This window comes from Micromesistius poutassou (genome assembly GCF_964030765.1).
Source record: "Micromesistius poutassou genome assembly, chromosome: 4".
NCBI classification, from domain to species: Eukaryota; Metazoa; Chordata; class Actinopteri; order Gadiformes; family Gadidae; genus Micromesistius; species Micromesistius poutassou.
The window spans coordinates 16,633,851-16,654,893 of NC_140274.1; the positions used below are offsets into that span (position 1 = coordinate 16,633,851).

Here is a 21,043-nt window from a genome sequence, read left to right on the forward strand (position 1 = left end):
GTCACCCAACTGAAAAGAAACGCGGTTTGAATCACTGGCCTCTGTCCTTGTTATTGTCTCTAACAACCCGGACACAGCTCTGTAAACAGCACATACACGACCGGCCCGGCCCTCCGAATCAGTGACTGCCAAGAGTCATTTACATGGCAAAGAGAAACAGTCCAGCTCATCGACCGCCCCCAGGTCAGCACAAAGGGAGACTTTTACTTTGAAGGAGAATCTCAAACTCTACTTTATTAACCTCCCCCCCCACCCCCCAAAATACGTAAATACAAATTTATTTTCACTTTACCTTTGCTATTCCCACAGCATAAATAAATGTTACATAAAGCAATATCATTTATTGTCCATGTGGACAGGACACACAAACAACTGTCGGAATTATCTCAGATCAGAAGTTACATTGGTCTTTTGAACGCCAACTCACAAAAACAGTTAAATAGCTGCTGTGGATTCCACCCCCACTAATAATATGGACGCCACTGTTTTAGTTAACACAATATTGAAACTCTTCAGCCTTACAGAGGATTTAATTGAGGCACAAAAAATATTCTAGGCAAGGAGATCATGTTGATGTCTTAGAGCGGCAATGATTTGGGGATATTCTTCACCTAATCAAGCTAAACTCTTCAGCACATTGTCTCACTCTCAATGGTTTGTTCTGTGATATTTGAGCAGTAATATGAAACCTATGATATGAAGCTATGATCAGTGTTGGAAGTTGGAATTGGGAAGAATTGACTGGGGATGATGATTTTTCTTTTTGGGGTACAGACCCAAAAAACACTGACCTCTTACAAAACTGAACTAAAGCAGCCCAATGACATGTTACAGGCACAAAAACTGACCAATTAAAGATGGAAAGATTAACAATAAATGGAAACAAAAACAGCTCAGTGAAATGATGAACCGACTAATCACATGCTTTACAATAATTTCAAAAACAGACCAATGGAAACACAAGTGCCAAAAACCGACCAATGAGAAGAAAGAAAAACAATAACGATGTTCTGGGTAAAAGGATACTTCCCGGACACCTCAACGGCGACGGTGTAGTCCTGGTAACTTCTGGTGGGGTGGAAGTTGAAGATGAACACCACCTTCGCCCTCTCAAACACGATGACCTTATCCTCTTCATGCTTGGTGCTCACGTACGCCTGCGGGCACCAAATCATAGAAAGGAAACCAGTCGCTTAAGCGTGTTCCTCATGAATAATCATCCCCAGCCTAATTGTATATTAATGTGGTTAAATTACAATACATTAGAGAGGCCTGACGTGTCCAAATGGACTGGAAATAAAAAGAGATGTGTAATGCTGGGGGTGGGGGTGCGTGTAGGTGGGGCCGGCTGGACAGGTGGTGGGGGAACGGCCAGATGCACTGTCTGATACACACAGCTGCACAGGAGGATAGAGAGACGGGGGGGGGGGGGAGATGGGGAGAGACATAGGGAGAGAGGAACAGATGAGAGAAAGAGGGATGAAGAGAGATAGGGAATGAGGGAAAGATTAGAGCGAGAAAGAGGGATGAAGAGAGAGATCGGGAGAGGGAAACAGGAGAGAGAGGGATGAAGAGAGCAATCGGGAGAGAGGGAAATATGAGAGAGAGAGGGATGAAGAGAGCAATAGGGACAGAGAGAGAGAGAGAGAGAGAGAGAGAGAGAGAGAGAGAGAGAGAGAGAGAGCTAGGGACAGGAAAAAAGAGAGATAGGGACAGAGGAAAAGATGAGAGAGAGGGGGAAAAGCAGAGAGATAGGGAGAGAGGGAAGATGAAAGAGAAAGAGAGATGGGGTAGAGGGGGAGACCAGGGAAAAGAGGGATAGGAGAGAAAATGAGGGAGAGAGAGGGAGAAATGGGCCAAAGAAAATGGGGAGAAAGTGCAAGAGGTCGAGATAGAAAGATAGACTGAGTGCGACAGAGAAATGAGGAGAGGTTAAGAGAGAAGAACAGAGGAGGTGGTGAGAAACCGAGGGAGATGGAGACAAGATGACATGGTCAAAAGCGACTGAGCTGAGCGTGAGGTCGGGAGAAGTAGGGATAGAGCGTGGGAGAGGGGTAGAGCATGAGAACGTGAGGGTGTGCGTCATGAAGAGAAAGAGCAAGCGTGGATAAGAGATAGAAAGAGTGAGAGACAGAGTAAGGGAAAGAGAGAGAGAGAGAGAGACTGGTCGGGAACGTGCGAAAGCCAAAGCGCGGGAGAGTGAGACAGAGAGAGAGAGAGAGAGTGAGAGAAAGAGCGAGAAAGGGCAGTAAGCTAGAGAGCAGTGGTAACATGTCATTAGCGAGGGATCATCATGTCACCCCCTCCCACCCACACTTCCTCTTCTCTATTTTTAGTCTTTGCCCCCCCCCCCCCCCCAGGCCGATTCAGGGGTGAATATTCATACGGCTGGACTAGGAGATAAGAAATGTTCTGATTGGCCAGGTGTTTGAGGGGTCTTTCGAAGCCCCCCAACATGGCCCTAGAGTGACGACAAGTACCTCTCTCTTGCTCTGCGTTAATCACTGTCTCCCCCCCCACTGTTTTATATAGATACAATTTAAATGTATGCGCAAAACCGTTGACTACATTATCCTTCGTGAGTTCAAATTTAGCCGTCACAGCGTGACGGAAACATGAAACCCAGTGACCTCTATTAAACTAATCCCATCAAAGAATGACCTGCTGAATGTGTTTATTTTATACGGCGACCGTTTATGAAGCAGTGTATGTATTTCATAAATATTCAAATCCACATTCATTGAATTAGTTCTTGACCCATTTCATGAGATTTATGGGTGGATATAAAAATGTAGTAATTCACTTCCTTTTTAGTCATTAATGGTGGCATTCCTTGTGCAAGTATGATTGTGTATGGGACTGATGGATTGAATCGAATTGTATTGGTAGCTTCCAGTGGAAATCCTCTCTGTAAATTATTTAAGAAAAACATCAAATTCCCAGACAGGAAATGTGTTAAATTAATAACAACACTTGAGATGAAGTGCACAGTGGGGTTCACTTTGCTCCTGGAATAAGAACACCTTCGGTGCTTTGGCCGATATAACACTTTGGTCCGCCCCGACATCATTAACGCGTGGCCGTGCGGAGAGACCTTTAGAGGGCAGGGTGCTCAGAGGAGGGCCACAGCAGTGTCTCCCCTAGGAGGGACCTGCAGCAGCAGTTGGAGGAGTTCGGCATACGTAAAATACTATTTAGCATGATGACTCCGGCTGGACACAGTCCTGTTGGAGGTCATGTCAGTGAAGGAGAAGTGGTGCTGCAGGGGGACGGACTGACGGACTGACTGACTGTTGGTGCGAAACGGTTTGAAGTACCCAGCTGTCTAAGAGGCTCGAGGGGGGGGATGAAGCCCCCATCTTTAATTGATGTACCATAACGGATGCACGACTTGAAGGTGACGAGGTGTAACGTTGATACTATAAATCTAACTCTCATAATCAAACACAAATGAACCGAGCCGTCTAAAGGTCACAGAGTGTCTGTCTGCGGCGCCCATGGTCGGTGCTGGGACTCCCATGGGGCAGGAGAGGTCATCATGTGACCTAAACTGACTGACGGCAGCCAGGTCGTTTGATTTATAGCTAGATTATTTATAAGTGCTAAATATATTTCTTGATGGTGGTCCCCGGTGGTTCACCGGGTAGAGTGCGTTCCATTAAGGTCTGAGTCCTGATCGCAGCGGCCCGGGTTAGATTCCTGCCCGTGGTCCTTTGTTGCATGTCTTCCCCTCTCTCTCCCATACCTCCCATACCGTCCGTTCACTCTTCAATAAAAAACCTTAAAAAATAAAAAAAAATATATATATCATTCTTGATAAGGGCCATGGGCAGGCTTTCACAAAACAACTAAAAACTACAAAAATGAATACACCCGGACAAAGGGGGCAATTTGGACATCAAGGGGCAAGCATGTGTATGTGTAAGCATATTGAGTTTTTGTATGGGTTCATTGAGAGGACTTATTGTGTGCTGAGGTGCTCAGGCATCCTCAATGCACTCTGCACGTGCCTGCTCAATGAGACGAAAGCCAGTGAACGCAGAGAACCGGTTCCTATGGGGGGGGGGGGGGGGGTGATGCCCACCAGACTTCACAAAGAGTTAGCTTGTGAAGCATCGCAAACATCACAGCGGGACCCCCTCCTCACCTCCCTCCCTCCCTCCAGTGTCACTAGCACTGCACTAGTGGGTCTAAGCGTCCAAATCACTGGTCTTTGAAGACAGACATAGCCCTGCAGCCCACATCTTCAAAGTGGCATGCTAACGTAGCACTTTTTAAGAGAACCTTGACTCCTCGAGGTATAACAGCAAACGCTCTCTTGCCTTTCCTGCTCGCTCTACCTCTCTCTCTCTCTCTCTCTCTCCCTCTCTCCTCGCCCACTGCTATCGGTCCAGGACCTGCTGCGTTATCTCCGTAAAGATGCCCTCGGCCCCTCCCACCCATTGAGGTATTATTGAACCAAATTATACCAAGAGTTTTCCTGACTAAACACCGTTAGCTCGGCAGAGTCGGTGCTCCACTCTGCACCTGATCGTCGGAACATTCCTGAAATACAGAGAGGAACAGCGGAATAGTTGGGCTTGTCTCTCTACCTGGGGTGAGTCAGAGAGAGAGATGGTCCACGGACGTACTGGTACACAGTACACAGGTACAAAGATGCATGGTGTACAGATGGCCGACTGACAGAGAATCTTTGATTTTTCAGACGGCTGAGGGTGAAGGGGGCGTCGTCTAACGTGGGCTTTGATGAAGCCCTTAAACAACTTGAGTGACTGTGATGAAGTTATCAATTACAGCGGCTCACGTCGCAATCCTCGCCGCACATGCAACACGCTTTTTAATTAGCATTTGCCCGCCGCTCCAGTCGCCCCTCCACCCCGGGAGAGGGATCCAGCGAGCTGCTTCACCCCTCCCCCCCAACCTCCTCCTCCCCTGAGTGAGGGGGGAGAGAGGAGGAGGGAGGCGCAGTGACAGGGAAAACTAAATCCATTAGTTTTCACCTTGACAGCCACCGGAGAAACAAGACGACTGCAGAGCGAACGGGGCGTTCACATCATTCATCTCCAGCGCTCTGAGGAGCGACTGGTTCTGATTGGAGAAGCGTGAGGCAGAGGAGGAGGAGGAGGAGGAGGAGGAGGAGGAGGAGGGGGAGGAGGAGGAGAGAAGAGGGCTAAGAAGAGGCGAGAGGGAGAGGAGGGAACAGAAGAAGAGGGAGATTCTGCTGGAACCACTGTCGGACCCAGGGTGAGGAATCTACCTCAAACTGCAATTCTGTTTCAGATATTTTCAGACACACATCATACTTTGACACACTTATTCCAGAGTGTGTTTTTTCTGAAGGGTCAGGATGGTCAGCTGCTTTGAAAAACCTCAGTTCCAGTTACAACTCAAGGGCCAGGCCGGTGGATGCGTGCATGAGTGTGTGTGTGTGCGTGTATATATATATATATTTATATATGTGTGTGTGTGAGTATCCCAGTCCTTACCGGCGGTGCAGCCAGCCAGCTGTACGTGTCCTCGCAGAGGTTCATGTGGCGGTCGAAGGCGTAGAGCTGGGTGTAGCGCAGGTGTTTCGCAGCCTCCAGCAGGTCGAACTGGCGCCGGGCGTAGTGATAGCTCTGGTTGTTCCCCTCCCGGGGGAAGTCCAGCCACTCTGGGTGGCCAAACTCATTCCCTGCAACACAGCAGAGGAGGAGGACTAAGTCTGCAGAAGGGACTTCAGCCCTGTGTTAGCCGGAGGTCCGGGCGGTGGCTCTATTAAGTATCAGGTGTAACTGTGTAAGTGCTTGCGATGATGCTTTTCATCAGAATATCATATTGGCAAAAGAATGAACCCCTTCTCTTCATAACAGAGGGGCACAATCTGCAAAGTCATCACCTGAAGAATTAGGGGGAAATTGCGAGGAGTTATTCATGACGCCCAAATGAACACATGAACACAAAGAGTCTCGGCTTGGGGACAAATCCACTCCTTATTAATGTTTATCTAAGCATTAGTTCAGACTCAAGACCCTTGCACAGCTATGGCACCCACCAGGCGCTGTGTGTCTCTGCTGGTGGTGAACGATTATTCAGTATGACCTCAACCCCCTCTGAGATGAGAAGGGGGCTTAGATTAAATGAGATGACTTTAGGGGGGGGCATAAGTGCATACCAGGTCCCAGGGGCCCATGAGGACCAGTAAGGGCCCCACCTCCTCCAGAAATCAGTGCGTTTACATGACACTCAAGAAAGTCAAATTATTTGGTTAGTCCAACTATGATTGGATTATTAAGATGCATGTTTACACCTTAGTCCAGCTAAAATCTAATCAAATTGGGTTTCTCATAGTCGAATTAAGACTCCTAGATTATTTGACTGTTAGTTGCATTAAGCGTACATGTACGGATTGGGATTGGATTATGCGTTCTGCGCATGCTCAAGGTCTTTTCCGGGGGCCGTGAGCCGGAAGTAGAAGGAGACGATAGTCGCGTTGTTGTCGGCGTCGGAAAACAAGAAACGTCAATTCATTTAAAAAGGTGGCGCAAAAGATGGAGGAAGCCGGTAAATGTAGTTACCCCCTATAAGAATTGTATGCACGGCCGCGGGAGCGCGCATTGCATGCATTCAGTAAAGGTGGAAGCACACAGACACTGCGCTTCGATTTCACCCAAGGCTGAATTAAAAGTACATGTTTTTCTAAATGTGGGTCATCAACGAGGTTGTAAAGTAGTAACTTCGGGCACATCTGTCTAAATAAATGTTTTTTTCTCCCGACGTGTTTACAATCTTTACTTATTCATCGGCCGCGGCCAAACTGACGGGGATATTCTCTGATATTATGAATCTTAAAGGCTGCGTCAGGTTCTCAGACTCTCTGATGCTTCCACAACAAGTAAAGTCTTTTAGTGGGGGTTATCTCGCCCATGGGGTAGAAGGAATTGGGGGAATGCCGTATACGGACGGGCGGCGGAGAGGCTGCTCCGGTGGGAGAAAGATGTTTTCAGTAGACTGCTGTCAATTCACTTCGGGTCCATGTCATTTCTCCGATGCTCCATTGTTCCAACCTCTCAATAACCCGAAAAATTCCCATTGGTCCTACAGCCCACTAGTCTGACGTCCCTTTATTTAGAAAAAAAATAAACCCTCCTCTCTGACGTCCCATTGTTCCGACTGGCTTTTGGATCACCTATGCGGCGGAGCCCACATACGACAACAATCCCTTTCTTCTCCATGTTCAGTTCAATCTGGACTTCAGACAGTCAAAGCCAAAGTTCCTTTCCCCCAATTCCTTCTCTCCCATGGGCGAGATAACCCCCACTAGGCGCCTTTACTTGTTGTGGAAGTACCAGAGAGTCAGAGACCCGACGCAGTCTTTAAGATTCATAATATCAGAGAATATCCCCGTCAGTTCGGCCGCGGCGCAATGAACGACTAAAGATCGTAAACGCGTTGGAAGAAAAAAACTTTTATTTTGAGGTGACCGCTGTCTACTGAAAACATCTTTCTCGAATGCCTCCGGAGTTTGTTGTTGCTAGTGACGTAAAGAGGTCAGTCGGTAGCTCTATTACCACTAGTTGAAATGGATACAGCGCCACCTATCGTACCGGGGCATGACGTGCTTCGGCCAATAAATCGATTTACTTACCGCCATCTATAACCGGACAATTGCAGTTGTCCAATTGCGGAGCATAGTCAAACTATGGCTTTAATTATTATATTATTATATTATTATATTAAGTATTATCTACTCATTCATTACAATTAGATCAGTTGCAATGAACAACAAAAAATGTGTGTGATTAAGACCGGAATCGTGTGTGTGTGTGTGTGTGTGTGTGTGTGTGTGTGTGTGTGTGTGTGTGTGTGTGTGTGTGTGTGTGTGTTTGTATACATCTTCAGTGAAATTATCACAAGCGGCAATGCCGTTTACTATAAGCTAGACAAGAAAAGTGTTGAAATGCAGAAAGATAATTTACTACTGTGGTCCCAAATTACCTGTGAACAAGACACATCTGTCGGGCTGCTTTGGTCAGCAGTATCCATCCAATCAGAACCTTTTCTACCCAAAATGTTTGTGTTGATACATTCTGCTGACCCAAGCAAACTTGTTTCATTGCATTCTGAATGAATGAATTGATGCAAATATCGTCATTATTGTTAGGCCTCAATTTGTATAGACATATTGTATACCGACTGTATGGAATACACAGAATATACTTGAGAGGAAGCAGAAAACAAGTATCTATAAAGAGCTTTCAAAACCAACTGACCAACCAATCATGTCGATGCCACTGGTGAAAAAAACAAAAGCCTTTTCAAAATAAAAGTGGCATAGAGGAGCAAAAATAAACCAAACATGCTAAAAGTCTCATAGCCACTTTTATGAGTGTCTGTTAGAAACTAATTCAAGTGAATATTTTGTGTTTATTTTTTACAATTGAGCAAATGTTGCAATTCAACATTTGTTTTTATGTCACATTTGTTGTGGTCCCTATATTCAACAGCTGGCAACTGCTAAACTGGAATCGTCAACAGCCACATTTCCATAGGCGCCGCGGTCAGCAGTACAAGCCTGTCTAGATTCATCAATCATCGCTTGGCAGAGAATAATGTATAAATATTACATAATCATTGCATCATGACACTTCAACACACACACACACACACACACACACTACAGTGAAGGTGTCTTGCTCAAGGACGCCTACATGTTAGACTGTTGACATTGGGGTTTCGAACCCAGAACCATACAGTTAAACAGTCAAACACCCGCATAACTACTAGAGCGTCCCGACTCTGCACCCTGAACCTCCACGAGAGAACGTCTGCACAAACGGATGCAGACGTGGCTCCTAATCAGAAACATGATGTTGCATGATGAGGAGGCGGTAGACAATAGGTGACGGCTGCTAGCTGCCGCAACGACACACGCTAGGGCTAATTAGAATGAGAGAGGGGGAGGGCGAGAGGCATAATACAAGTCGAGAGAGAGAGAGAGAGAGAGAGAGAGAGAGAGAGAGAGAGAGAGAGCAGACAGAAAAAGAGTGGGAGAAGCAAAGAGATAGAATTAGAAAGAAAGAGTAGAAAGAGAACGGCAGAGAGTGAGATAGTTAGACATGAAAAGGAAGGGAGTGGGAGAGGCAGATAAAGAGAATTTGAGGAAAAAAAGTGGAATAGCAAGAGGGAGGAGGTGGGGGGGGGCTAGACAGAAACAAGGGGATGAGTGGGAGAGAGAGAGAAAGACAGAGAGAGAGGGGATGGCTGCCTTCTCTTATGACAGCTACACAGTTGATTACCCTCCTACGCTGCGGAAACTTCAGCTATAAAGGAAAGCATTAAAAGTCAGACTCAACCCTGTTGGTGGTAAGAGGGTCTGTGTGCCATGCTCCATCAGGAAGATTAGCACGGCGCATGTTCGTTGTGCGGTCTCCAAATCAATGTGTCAGTCTGATGATCCAACTAGGAGAACACCGTGGCAAGCATACTGTAGTATGACCAGTGCGGGAAAGAGGACACAATGTTTTTTCATTGAGCGTAAACGGCATCCTATCCTCTAGCCAACCTTTCCATATTGAGAGTCTGGGACACTGCATTGATTAACTGTGTCCAGAACCGCCTTCTTGTCTAAAAGTACATACCAGCGGACTGAATAAGCCCTTGGTTTGTAAATGTAAGAATAAACCTGATTTACCCATGTTCGTGACGGCACTAGTTGTACATTTCTGATTTACTTTTTTCCTAATCACAGTTTAACTTCCATGTCCGCCTCGTTTTCAGTTGGTCTCATTGATTTACGCTGAGGGGGGAGCGCAAGGACGTGTAGGCAGTGTTGCCAGATTGGGCAGTTTTTGCCACTCAATTTGACTATTTTTTATGACGTTCAAGCAGCGTTGGCAGATTGGGCGATTTTTCAATCAATACCATACCTTTCATATGGCATATCGTTTGTGCAGCTAGTACCACTAGCTGTAGTAGTAGTAGTAGTAGTAGCTACTACTACTACTACTACTACTACTACTACTACTACTACTACTACTACTACTACTACTACTACTACTACTACTACTACTACTACTACCTTCCAGCTTTGACAGTATTACAGTTTAGCTTCCAGCTTTTGTAACAATATATTTCAGCACTTTGCTTTTTCAGGTAATGCAATTCAATGTCAGTCAGTTTTCGATTTCAGCTTCCAGGTTTTTCAGCAGTGCACTGCATGGATTTGACCTTTCCGATTTTTCAGCAGTGTAGGGCAATACATTTGACCTTTCATATTCTTCAGTTCAATTAATTTTACATTTCTGCATTTTAACCAATGCTTTGCACTTTTTATTAAGCTGTCACTTTATTTGTTTCCAACCATTTCATTTTTTAAATGGTGTGCATGTTTACATTGTTTACTCCATTTAGACTTTTGAACTCTGTTCAAATCCCTTCACTTGATTTAAGCCATTTAATGTTTCTTTAAGTCTTAATCTATTTTTTATTAAAACATATTTTCACATATTATTAAAACATATTTTCAACCTTACTTTGTACTACACAATGTCTGATTTCTGTCCAACCATAACTCAACTCAATACAACCCTCAGCTGATTTTAACTGAAATATGGTTATGGTTCTTAGCAGATGCCTTTATCCAAAGCGACATGCAAAAAGATCATAAAGATCACAGGCATTTCTATGCACAGTAGTCCCTTATGCGTGGGATTACATTTTCTAGTTATTATAATTATTATTGCGAATAAGTACATCAGAAGAAAGAGAAACAACATATAACAATATATTGCAGTTGGTACAGTAAGGATGTTCCTAGATACAAGTGCCAAGCACTTAAAATTGCAAGGGTAACCCATTCTCTTGTATACAACAATAATAGCCAGGATAAGATGCTACACAATGTTAAGCAATATTTATTTGTGCCAGGACGTACAACATACAATAAGTGTGTACATTAAATGCCAGGACGTACAAACATGAACTCTAAACAACTGATTCTTGAGTCTCTCTGGAAAGCTGGTGAGTAGGGGTGTAACGATAAACAAAAGTCAGGATTCAGTACGTACCTTGGTTTTTAAGTCACAGTTTGGTATGTTTTTCGGTACAGCAGTTTTTATTATAAAAAAAAAACAAATAAAAAAAACTCAGCAACCTTGGATACAAGTGCTACATATAACTGGCGGGATTATTATAATTCTTTCTACAAACATCAATCAATACCATACCTAATATGGAATATCGTTTGTGCAGCTAGTACCACAATTAGCAACCTTGGAAAGTGCTACATAACAAAATAGTAAAATGGTGATTGGTTCTCAAGAGTTTTCAAGTGGCTTTCTACTGGCAGCCAGCAGTAAGCCAGTCAGCCAGCTGACTCAGACACGCACTGTGGTCAAGGAATGTAGAGACCTGGGAGGTAGTAGGGGGCTGCTGCATGTAGAAACCTGGGAGGGAGCTAGTAGGGGGCTAGTAGGGGGCTGCTGTATGTAGAGAGCAGGCAGGGAGCTAGTAGCGAGCTAATAAGAGGCTGCTGTATGCAGAGAGCAGGTAGGGAGCTATAAGCCAGCTACAGGATAGTTCAATTCTAGCTACATGTAAGCTACATGCTAACTCCACATGTCCACCCCCTACCCCTTACCATCAGTATATGTATCTCAGTTCACTGTGCTTCACCAATATATCATTAATTATTTATAAAGGATAAACATCCTGGTTAAACTTCACCACAACAATAAATACAAAAGCTTCCTTTTAAACATTTTTTTTTTCTACTCCGAAGAAGGGTTTCCACAAAGCCCTTCCTGATTTAACACAAATAAGCAGAAAGGATAGAGAATATTTGGCGCCAAATCTCTTATTATGACCAACACCAATTTAAGTTTTAAAGAGCATTAGTGAAAATGGGTTTGAAAAGGTCTCTGTAAGGTTATCCCAGCCACTTAGGATGACAAATAGACGACCTGTCTTACCGCCCTCACTTTTACTTTCTCCCCAATCTTTTTCCAAAGATATTCTTGATTCAACACCATGTAATTATCCAGGCCCATCAAGGGAACTGTGTTTATCAATGACTGTGGAAAAAGTTTGGCAGATTCTGTCAACTATTTCCCCTGCTAGCTGGCCCTGTTCCTAGTACCATTGCCTTGTTCTATTTTGTCTTAGCTTTACTCTTCTACAATTAAACAGTTTAAACCTTACATTTTGGGACATTATTAATGCCATTGTCAGTTTTTTCTGTTTTGAACCAGGGCACTTTCTCTCCTTAAATAAATGTCCATACAACAATGCAGCTTACCCTTTTGATTTTAAATAGGACTATAGGAAGGGAAGGCGTGCACTCGTTGGCAGCCTGGCTTAACATCGGAGCAGCGATGGGCTGATAAAGGGCCGGGGTGAGGTGTTTACATGGAGGGGGATGTCAGACACATCCCTGGTTCCCCCTTCTCCTCCCCTTGCAGGCCCCTGGGTGTCAGATAAGGGACCAACAGTGACACCGGCCTCTCAGTAATTAGCAGCACAAGTAGGAGCCAAGGATCAATTCGTTTTCCTTTGGAGGGATTCCAGCAATGCCGAGATCAATGGTCGGTTTGGTGGTGGGTTGAGGGTGATGTTGGTGTCGCCTGAGGTTTTTAAAAGTGGTGTTGTAAAAAAACAATGCCCCTGCCAACAAACCACAGTTCCTTAGTACAGTACATTGATTCCTCGTAGCGTGGAAGGTTAATGTGAGCACAGACTCTAAAATATTAAAATGTACATTAATTCAACAGCGGAAGGAGCTTCAGCAAAGGGACAAAAACAAAGTGGCTTTAGAAACACAGTTCCTTCTGAAGACAGATGGTCTATTGGATGTTTCAAAGTGCCACCACAAAGAAGCAGGTAGCTGACCAAGAGCAGTCGCTCAATGGTGGCCCAACCTCAATTTAAAATAATCATTCAAAATCAGACTCTGGCGCAGACCCTGCAGTGTTTCATCACTAGGCTGCCGTTTGCCGCGGTTATCTCTCAGACATGACCACTCGTCTTCACACTGCTCGGTGTTTACCACCAGACGCGAGTCAATCAACGGGCTCCTCCTCGGCTTGCCAACTGCCAAATCGATTTTCCCGCTCAAACTGTTTGTTATTGCCCGGTGCCGCCTAAATGACTCTACGGCCATTGATCCGGCCATAGCCATGTCATCTCTCATTTACTCCCATCTCTTTCCCCGCCTCTTTTTCCCCACTTCCTCCCCTATTGTGTCATCTAATGCCAGGGATTGGTTTATTTCTCAGGGTTGGGCTGTTGAGGCGAATGCCACGAGGGATTTGAAAGAGAAAACTTGTATTGGATTACCCTCTGTTGAAGGTCCTGAGAAAGGCAATGTTTTAAATGATTCTCTCCCACCATAAGGGAGTATTAGCTTGGCTTAAAGAGGACTAGGGGGTTGGGTTTAAGAAGTCCTTTGCGTTCATCTCAATCTCCTTTATAATATATTTTGTTTATATACGTAAATAAAATCATTTGACCAATCAAATTCAAAATTTGAATCAAATCAAATTCCTGTACTGGTATTAATCCGATATGATGTACAACACCAGTTAAGGCGTGCCTCAAAAAATAAATCAACCTCAGTTACCGTGGTTACTGCACACAGTGCTGGATTGTTCCGGAACACATGAGCAGCAGGTGGAGCTAACATGCTGTAGATAAGAGGGAGAGAGAGAGGATGGTTTGGCGGTGTGTTTACCTCCACTTTCCTCCCCCAATCAGAGACACGCTCCCAGACACAAACACGCCATCCGGGCCAAGGTCGCCCCCCCCGACACCATCAATTACCACTTCATTATCCTAGCCAACAGGCGGGGGTACAGTCAGGTGCCCCGCCTCCACCCAACATGCACCCCCCTCTCCCCTCCCCACCGCGGTGGAGAGACTTGAAAACAGCAAGCGGTTCCAGACGCGACGGAGAAGAGGCTTTTGTTTTGAAAAGCAGCAGTCTGGGTCTTTCATCCTGGCTCTGTAGTGTGAATATCCTCCAATGTCAACTACTTTTCATGGCTGTGTACCACCTTGACTTCAGAGAGGCGGCACCGCTAGCATAAACCCATCAAAGGGGACAGAGCAAAGCGTGGAACAAATATAAAAAAAATTATTCATGGACGATTTGAGGTGCTTATAGGTGGCTGAGATAAGATGAGCGATATAAGAGGTGTAACAGAAAGGTAAAATAGCAGCAGAAATAGAATATCAGCTGAACATAGACGTTCAAAGTATAAGGGCCGTTTACAGAGCATCACTTTCAAGGTACGTGCATTGTACTTTGAAAGTAAGAGCTTCAAACTTTCAGGGTAAGAGTGATATATCTTTAAGGTATGAGCCATGTGCTTTCACTTGTAAGAGTAAATCCCGTTAAAAAAATGTTTATTTTAGCTGCTCACTGCGGAAGTTCCATATTGTGAGTTACCGCCGGCCAGCTCTGCATTGTATCTGAACAATATTCCATCCGAAATAGTCAAACACCAACAATATCGATATCATTGGATTTGCAAACTCACTCACAGGAGCTCCTTGGCAGTTGAAAAAACATTTCCATGCCAGACAGAATGTCCCACAAAGGAAGGGATGCGATTAAGAATCAAATGCCTTTGGTCTCAAGGACGCGATTACTCAAACTACGATCAGGCCATGAAGGCAGCATTGGATGAATACAGATGTTAAAGGACAATTCTGGTATTTTGAACATTGAGCCCCCTTTCTGGTTTGTCTAAGATGAAATAGAGTGGTTGACACAGAAATTTCGACTATTGATCCCGTCTTGGGTATTTGCTCATTTAGAATTGCCCCTGGCTATGGGCATTCACAAACCTGTCCTTAAAACAACCCTAAACGTTTGTTTTCAGAAATGTGAAACTCACCGAGTGGTTAGTGGTGTTTGTTGATTTTCCAAATCATGTATCGTAGCGAAATACAGTTTCTGTTGTGTTTTATTTGGCATTGATAGGGTTTTGAAACATGAATGCAATCAAAAAAGTTTTTCAAACGATTTTCAAAAGATTAAAATGATTAACATGGGGGTCGTAGAGCTACAGGGAGTGACGCAACCACACCTTTCATGTGGGCACAGAATGACTTGTGAGACAGATAGAGACGTCTGTCTTTTTAAATATGAATCAGGGCATTAAGGTCTACCACAATTATCAATTTGGAGGCTCTAGCTCTAAAGGAAGTGATGTGCCAAGGGTCAAGGACACAAGGATAATTATCTTTTATTATCATCAAATGCTGGTTTCTTTGACCGATAGGGGGCAATGTATCAGCAAACGCGCACAGGTGTTGATTTGAGTCATATTGATAAACAACTGATTCTATCATTATTGTTGGAGATCACATTGGAACGTCACGACCAGGGACACCGGCGGCGAAGTGTGTTTGGATAGGTGGAGCTCGGTCTCTGCAGCAGTTTATGCTGATGGCCGTGTCCCAGAGAGAGTTAAAGAGTCAAGAGTTAAAGAGCTCTTTTAAAATAGTTTTTTCTTTACATGGTCATTTGTCTTATATAATCGTCAACATAGTAATCTATGCCATTTTATCACGGTTACTGAAATAAGAACCCGATTTAGAACAATCCAGAAGCATGCGACCTCTGAGGGTTCAAATTTGAGCTTTTACGGTAAGATTCACTTAAGCATTAACGCCTGGTCCCTCTGTGTTCACTTAAGTTTTCCTCTTGACGAAAGACCAACCTTGGAACTTAATCCATACAATCCACTTTCCTCCAGGTCTCGGTTTTCTTTGTCCGGGCGTTCTCTCGGGCCAGTTACAGTGTTACCATGACGACTCACCTATGAAGTTGAGGTAGCCCTCTCCTCCGAGGGCCTGTGTGAGCAGGCGGATCATCTTATGCAGCTGGACTCCTCGGTCGATGACGGCCGTCATGGGGACCAGGGAGCTCATGTTGGTGTACATCTCCTTGTCCATCAGCCAGAAGGCCAGCGTCTTGTCTCCCACCAGCGCCTGCGCAGCACACACACAAGGGGAGGCTGCGTCAGCGAGGCAGGAACACTTGTTCAACAGGGAACCAAATCTGCTGACTACTTCTGCACAAAAACTCTTTCAGGTGTTTTGTCTTTTACAGGTTTAACAGGGTGCCGGCTCCCCTGTAAATACCCCTTCAATTTAGCGTCATTGCATGCAACAGCATGTGTTTTACCTAGATATAGAGGGAATCATCTAAGGCAAACCAATCTAGTGGTGTTGCGGTTTGATGTTCATCTTCCAGCCAAAAGGTATGAGGTATGATCCGCAGTACCTTTATGCATACGATTGGATTGGTAGGGTTATTGGTTTGGCTTTCTTAATCCCAGACTGGGAATGAGGAACCTAGACTTAAGACGCTTTTACCCAAAGTTACTTACAGTGAATTCAGACACGTCGTTTAAGTAGCAGCTAGGGGTCAGGGCACCTTAGTCTGCCTAGAGGCTAGACTGTGGACATTGGGGTATTGTACCTTTTGGTTGGGGAACAACCCAACCACAACTTTTCTATTTTCTAACAATTAAAATTTACTAAACTGTTGCTTGTTAGGGTAACATTATGTGTCAATGTAAGCTCTTTGGAGACGTAGGGCTGGAGACTGTAACTCAGATTTATGGCTTTACAAATAAAATTGACTTGACAGAGCTGTAAATGGGTTCCTGTGAGTGGCTTTGGATGGAAGCATCTGCTAACATCTAAATAGTAGAAGAGCTACAGATCCCAGAGTACTCAGTGATGTCTGTACCTGGTCGTGGCTCTCAGCGTAGGCGATGCACTTCTCCCCGTAGCGCCGGTTGATCAGTGTGTGGATGATGTTTCCTATATCCCAGTCTTCATCCTTGAACTCCTTCAGGATCTGCCCGGCAACACAAGAGATTATTGAAAGCGTCTGAAACTATCAATCCACGGCTGCCAGACACGGATCCATACTCACTGAGAAGTGTGTTGTGAGGAAGAGTTAGTAATATATACAATATTTAAATCTCTCTCTCTCTCTCTCTCTCTCTCTCTCTCACGATCAATCTCTATTTTGACGACTCCATCTCCGCTCCTCTGCCACACTATCCATCAGGGTTACGTCCATCTTTTAAAAACAGCCATTACTGAGTTCTTAATAACTTTGCAGAGACCAGCTGAGGACCGCACACAGGACCTGCCAGCAGAACAGCCCCCCCCCCCCCCCCCCCCCCCCAAGTTCAGAGCAGGGTTCATTCAGACTGGGAGGGACAAAAAGACAACGACAGTAAAGTCGACCCTGCTTTCCGAACTTGACAAGCAACCAGCCGCGGGGTCTTCTGTGATAGGTCAGGAGTAAACGAGGGTTGTCAACGGCTGTGTCTTGGGTGGAACCTCTGGCAGACAGGGTGACCAGTTCATTCAGGCCAGCGGTTTAATGAACACATGGTAAATAGATACATAAAATAAAGGCCGTACTACTGTTTAGCTTTTCTAAACACACGGGGGGACTCTAAATATTGCCGAGCGCTTTGCCTTTTTGCGTTGCATTCACCCACACCGTGACCCACTCAGCGCTACCAAAAACACCTTAACAACCCTGCGCACACACACACACACACACACGTTCACCGAAAAACACACACCTACACATTCTCATCCACCTTAATTTAATAAAAACGTAGCGCTACTAAAAACACACACATTCAACAGCCTCACACACACACACACACAAATGCTCATCGGCATTATTGATTTAATAAAAACGCCTGGAGCAGTGCCTTGCTAAAGGACCCTTCTACTCAAAGTGGGTAGCAGCTTGGGAATTGTGTAAAATACCAAGACAGATTTAGACATCGGTAATAATTCAGAATGGCATTTCACTTCAATCAAAGTGTGTGGCAAAACTGAGGACTGAGGTCTTCGACTGAAACCTTCACACTGGGCTATTTCGAAGATAAGAGAGTATATGTGTGTATGAAGCCCTACTCTCTTATTAGGCAATGAGAAAAATTGTCTGCTTCAGAGAGTTCACCTTAATTGAGGAGACCAAGATTACGATTAGTTTAGTTTAAGGTTCCTGCCCACTTTGGGACTTTTAAAGTCGGTTGGGGGACTGCACACTACACTTCTGGTCTAGACGATCAGTCTTGCCTTGCCATCGTTGGTGGTCCAAACCAGGCGATAGGGAACATCAGGGGTACACACATAAAGACTCTACTGCCTGATTATCCGCTCCTTCTCTGAAAACTCGCCAAATCTTGCGGGAACCTGCCACTCACATAGACGGGAGGTCCGTGAGTATATATATGTGTATAATAGCTGCTGGATGGATTGACACCTCTCAAATGAACGGCACAGTCATTTCTACTGAAACCAACAGTTCATGCACCGTTCCAAGCCTGCGTTTTTTAAGGGTAGACAAAATTACTTGTTGATGGCATTTAAAACGATAACTGGTCGTTTGTCTCTTCCCATTGGCTGTTACTAACGTAATCACTAGTCGATTCTGATAATATCCAATGGCTTTGAAAAAGGCTTTGCCATCCTGACTCTACGAGGGGTGGCCAAATCACGTGTCTTGAGGCCCCCCACACGACACAACCATGAGGGCCGGCATCAGACCACCCACTCATCCCCTTCTCTTCTCCTCTCCCAACCACCTCCTCCTTCTCGCTTCACCTCCTCTCCTCATCCCACCACCACATCATCCTCATCCTACCCTCCTCTGCCCAAAAACCTCGCCTCCTCTCCCCTAGTCTCACAGCCCCCCCCCCCCCCCCCCCCCCCACCCCACCCCCCAGGCTGGGAGAGATGAGCAACGGGTCTACCCCTCTCTGTGACAGACGTGGGTCCGCTGGCCTGAACCTCTCTCTGACAGGAGATTGACAGTCCAGGGAGGGCCTCTATATAGCTCCCCAGCCAAACCCCTAATCCTGGGAGTAAAGAGAGAGTAAGTTGTGTGCGATCAATATGTCAGCTGCATGAGCCTGACGGTTCCTCCTTCTCCTCCTCCGTTTCCTCGGCAACCTTCACCTCCCTGCCCCCTCCATCTCTTTCCGCTCCTCTCCTCACCTCCTCTCTCCTCGATGCATCATTGCTGTATTAATCAACACACATGTGGCCTGAGGACCTCTTAGGAACCCAGGGTGGAAGGCGGGTTCAACGCCAGGATAAGACCCAATTTAGGCTGAGACGACAGGGAGAAGGAAGCCCTGAGCTCGTTAGCGAGAGAAAGGGGGAGAGGGAGAAAGGGAGAGAGAGTGTAGAGTGAGAGCAGTAAGGGGAGAAGGGGAGAAGGATAGGAGATGAGGCATGGAGAGAGATAGAGATGAAGAAGTCTGTGGAAACCAGGAATGACTAGATTTGACACACTTTGAGGAATGTAGGTTGGCTATTAGACAAGACAAGGATGAGATATTTATACGCACCCGTCTAACACTAAGGCACTTCATAGTGCTTTACTTAGCTGTTTAGAGGACGTTAAGGACAATCAATACAAGACAATCATATAAACGAAGATGAAAATATTACAAAAGAAAAAAAAACTTTTTCGAACAAATCCACTTCGACTTGAGTCACCTTTGACATTTAGTCAGTGTCAAGAATCAGAATGGATTTAACGCGGGCACATTTTGTGGCTTACTCAGGAGTTATTTGAAATCGTTCTGCGTTCACCTGCCAACCTCACCTTAACACCATCCAATATTTGCGTTTGTACTGTAATTAATTTAAATTTAATGAGTGTTAAATTAGTGTTTCTCCAGGCTTAATACACGTGGTGGGATGTAACGGATGTGTTAACCTTTCTTTTACGTGCTTTTCTTTCTCGGATCTCATGTGCGCTATCTAGCAGGTCGATACTAGCCAGAAACCACCCGGGTTCATTGTATCACACACAGAGCTCCAATGAGAGAGAACCACACAGGACAAGCATATAACCAATAATACCCGACGGGGACGCTAACTCTCTTTCTCCTTCTCGCTTTCTCTCTCTCTCTGCACAACATTTGTCTGTGCCCTTCTCCTTGACCCTGCTACAATCTACTTTCACATTTTGCACCATCGGGGAGCAATTAATGGCGGGGAGAGAGGAGGTGATGGTGAGGGAAGGAGAGGAGGTGATGGTAGTGGTAGGGAGAGGAGGAGGTGATGGCAGGAGGGGGGAGGGGGGGTGGGGCGGTGAGGGGAGGAGAGGAGGTCGGGGTGGTAGTAGGGAGAGGAGGAGTGATGTAATGGGGGTAGGAGGTGGTGGGGGGGCGGAGGAGAAGGAGGTGGTGGATGAGAGAAGGAGGTGGTGGTTGTGGGGGATAATAGGAGAGTAGTAGGGGGTTGTGGTGTCTGGGTGGATAACCCACATCCACCCGGGCCAACCACGCTGACACACCCCTTTTCCAACACTAATGAGAAGGAGGCACCCACTCACACACACAACATGCTTAGTGCTACAAGCCTGCTGTCAGTGGACAAGCTCTGGATTCATTAGGCACAGTCAGGATAATATACACACATATACAGTACATACATACACACCAGTGGAGATTTCTCTAAGACTGCAAGGGAAGCTCAGCTTCCCCTAAAATTTCAAAAATTAAATGGTCAAATATATACTGTTGTGTTAACATTTCATTGACTAAAAATGCGTTAGGACACGTCCATCTCGAAGACGAGTTTGTTCAGAATCAGCTGCTTATCCTTCTCATACATTCCCGTAGCATCACAGTGCATTTGCCTGTTGAAGCTCAGCGTCGATCCACTTCAATGAGGCTGCATAGAACAATTTTTTTAGTTTGTCGAAAGTCGACGGTCATTGGATAATGCTGCAATTATTTCCCTCCCATGGACGCTCAGCGTCTTTGGGGGTGAATGGAGGAGTGGGTTGGCCTGGACGCTGGGCTTCTGCGTGATGATTGGAGGATCTGCGAAAGACTGAGTTGCCGTTTGATTGACAGTGATTTTGAACTATAAAAAATCGCCGGAGCTCTCTTCATTCCTCAGTCCCATCGCGGATTTTGCAAGCGAGTCGAAAGACAAACTGCAACGTATTTCTTGATATTTGCTTGGCGAAATTGCTTGACAATTTTCATCATAC

At 45.4% G+C, this 21,043-nt stretch overlaps 1 protein-coding gene across 1 annotated transcript in view; it reads right to left on the bottom strand.

Moving 5' to 3' along the window:
• gbe1b (glucan (1,4-alpha-), branching enzyme 1b) overlaps window positions 1-21,043 on the bottom strand; it is an 85,249-nt gene that overhangs the window by 14,587 nt on the left and 49,619 nt on the right. Inside the window, exons 11-14 of the mRNA XM_084467488.1 lie at window positions 16,742-16,852; window positions 15,804-15,975; window positions 5,487-5,674; window positions 1,027-1,157 (exon numbers count right to left, since the gene is read on the bottom strand). Coding sequence (XP_084323614.1) covers window positions 1,027-1,157; window positions 5,487-5,674; window positions 15,804-15,975; window positions 16,742-16,852 — 602 coding nt within the window. The remainder of the gene's footprint in view (window positions 1-1,026; window positions 1,158-5,486; window positions 5,675-15,803; window positions 15,976-16,741; window positions 16,853-21,043) is intronic.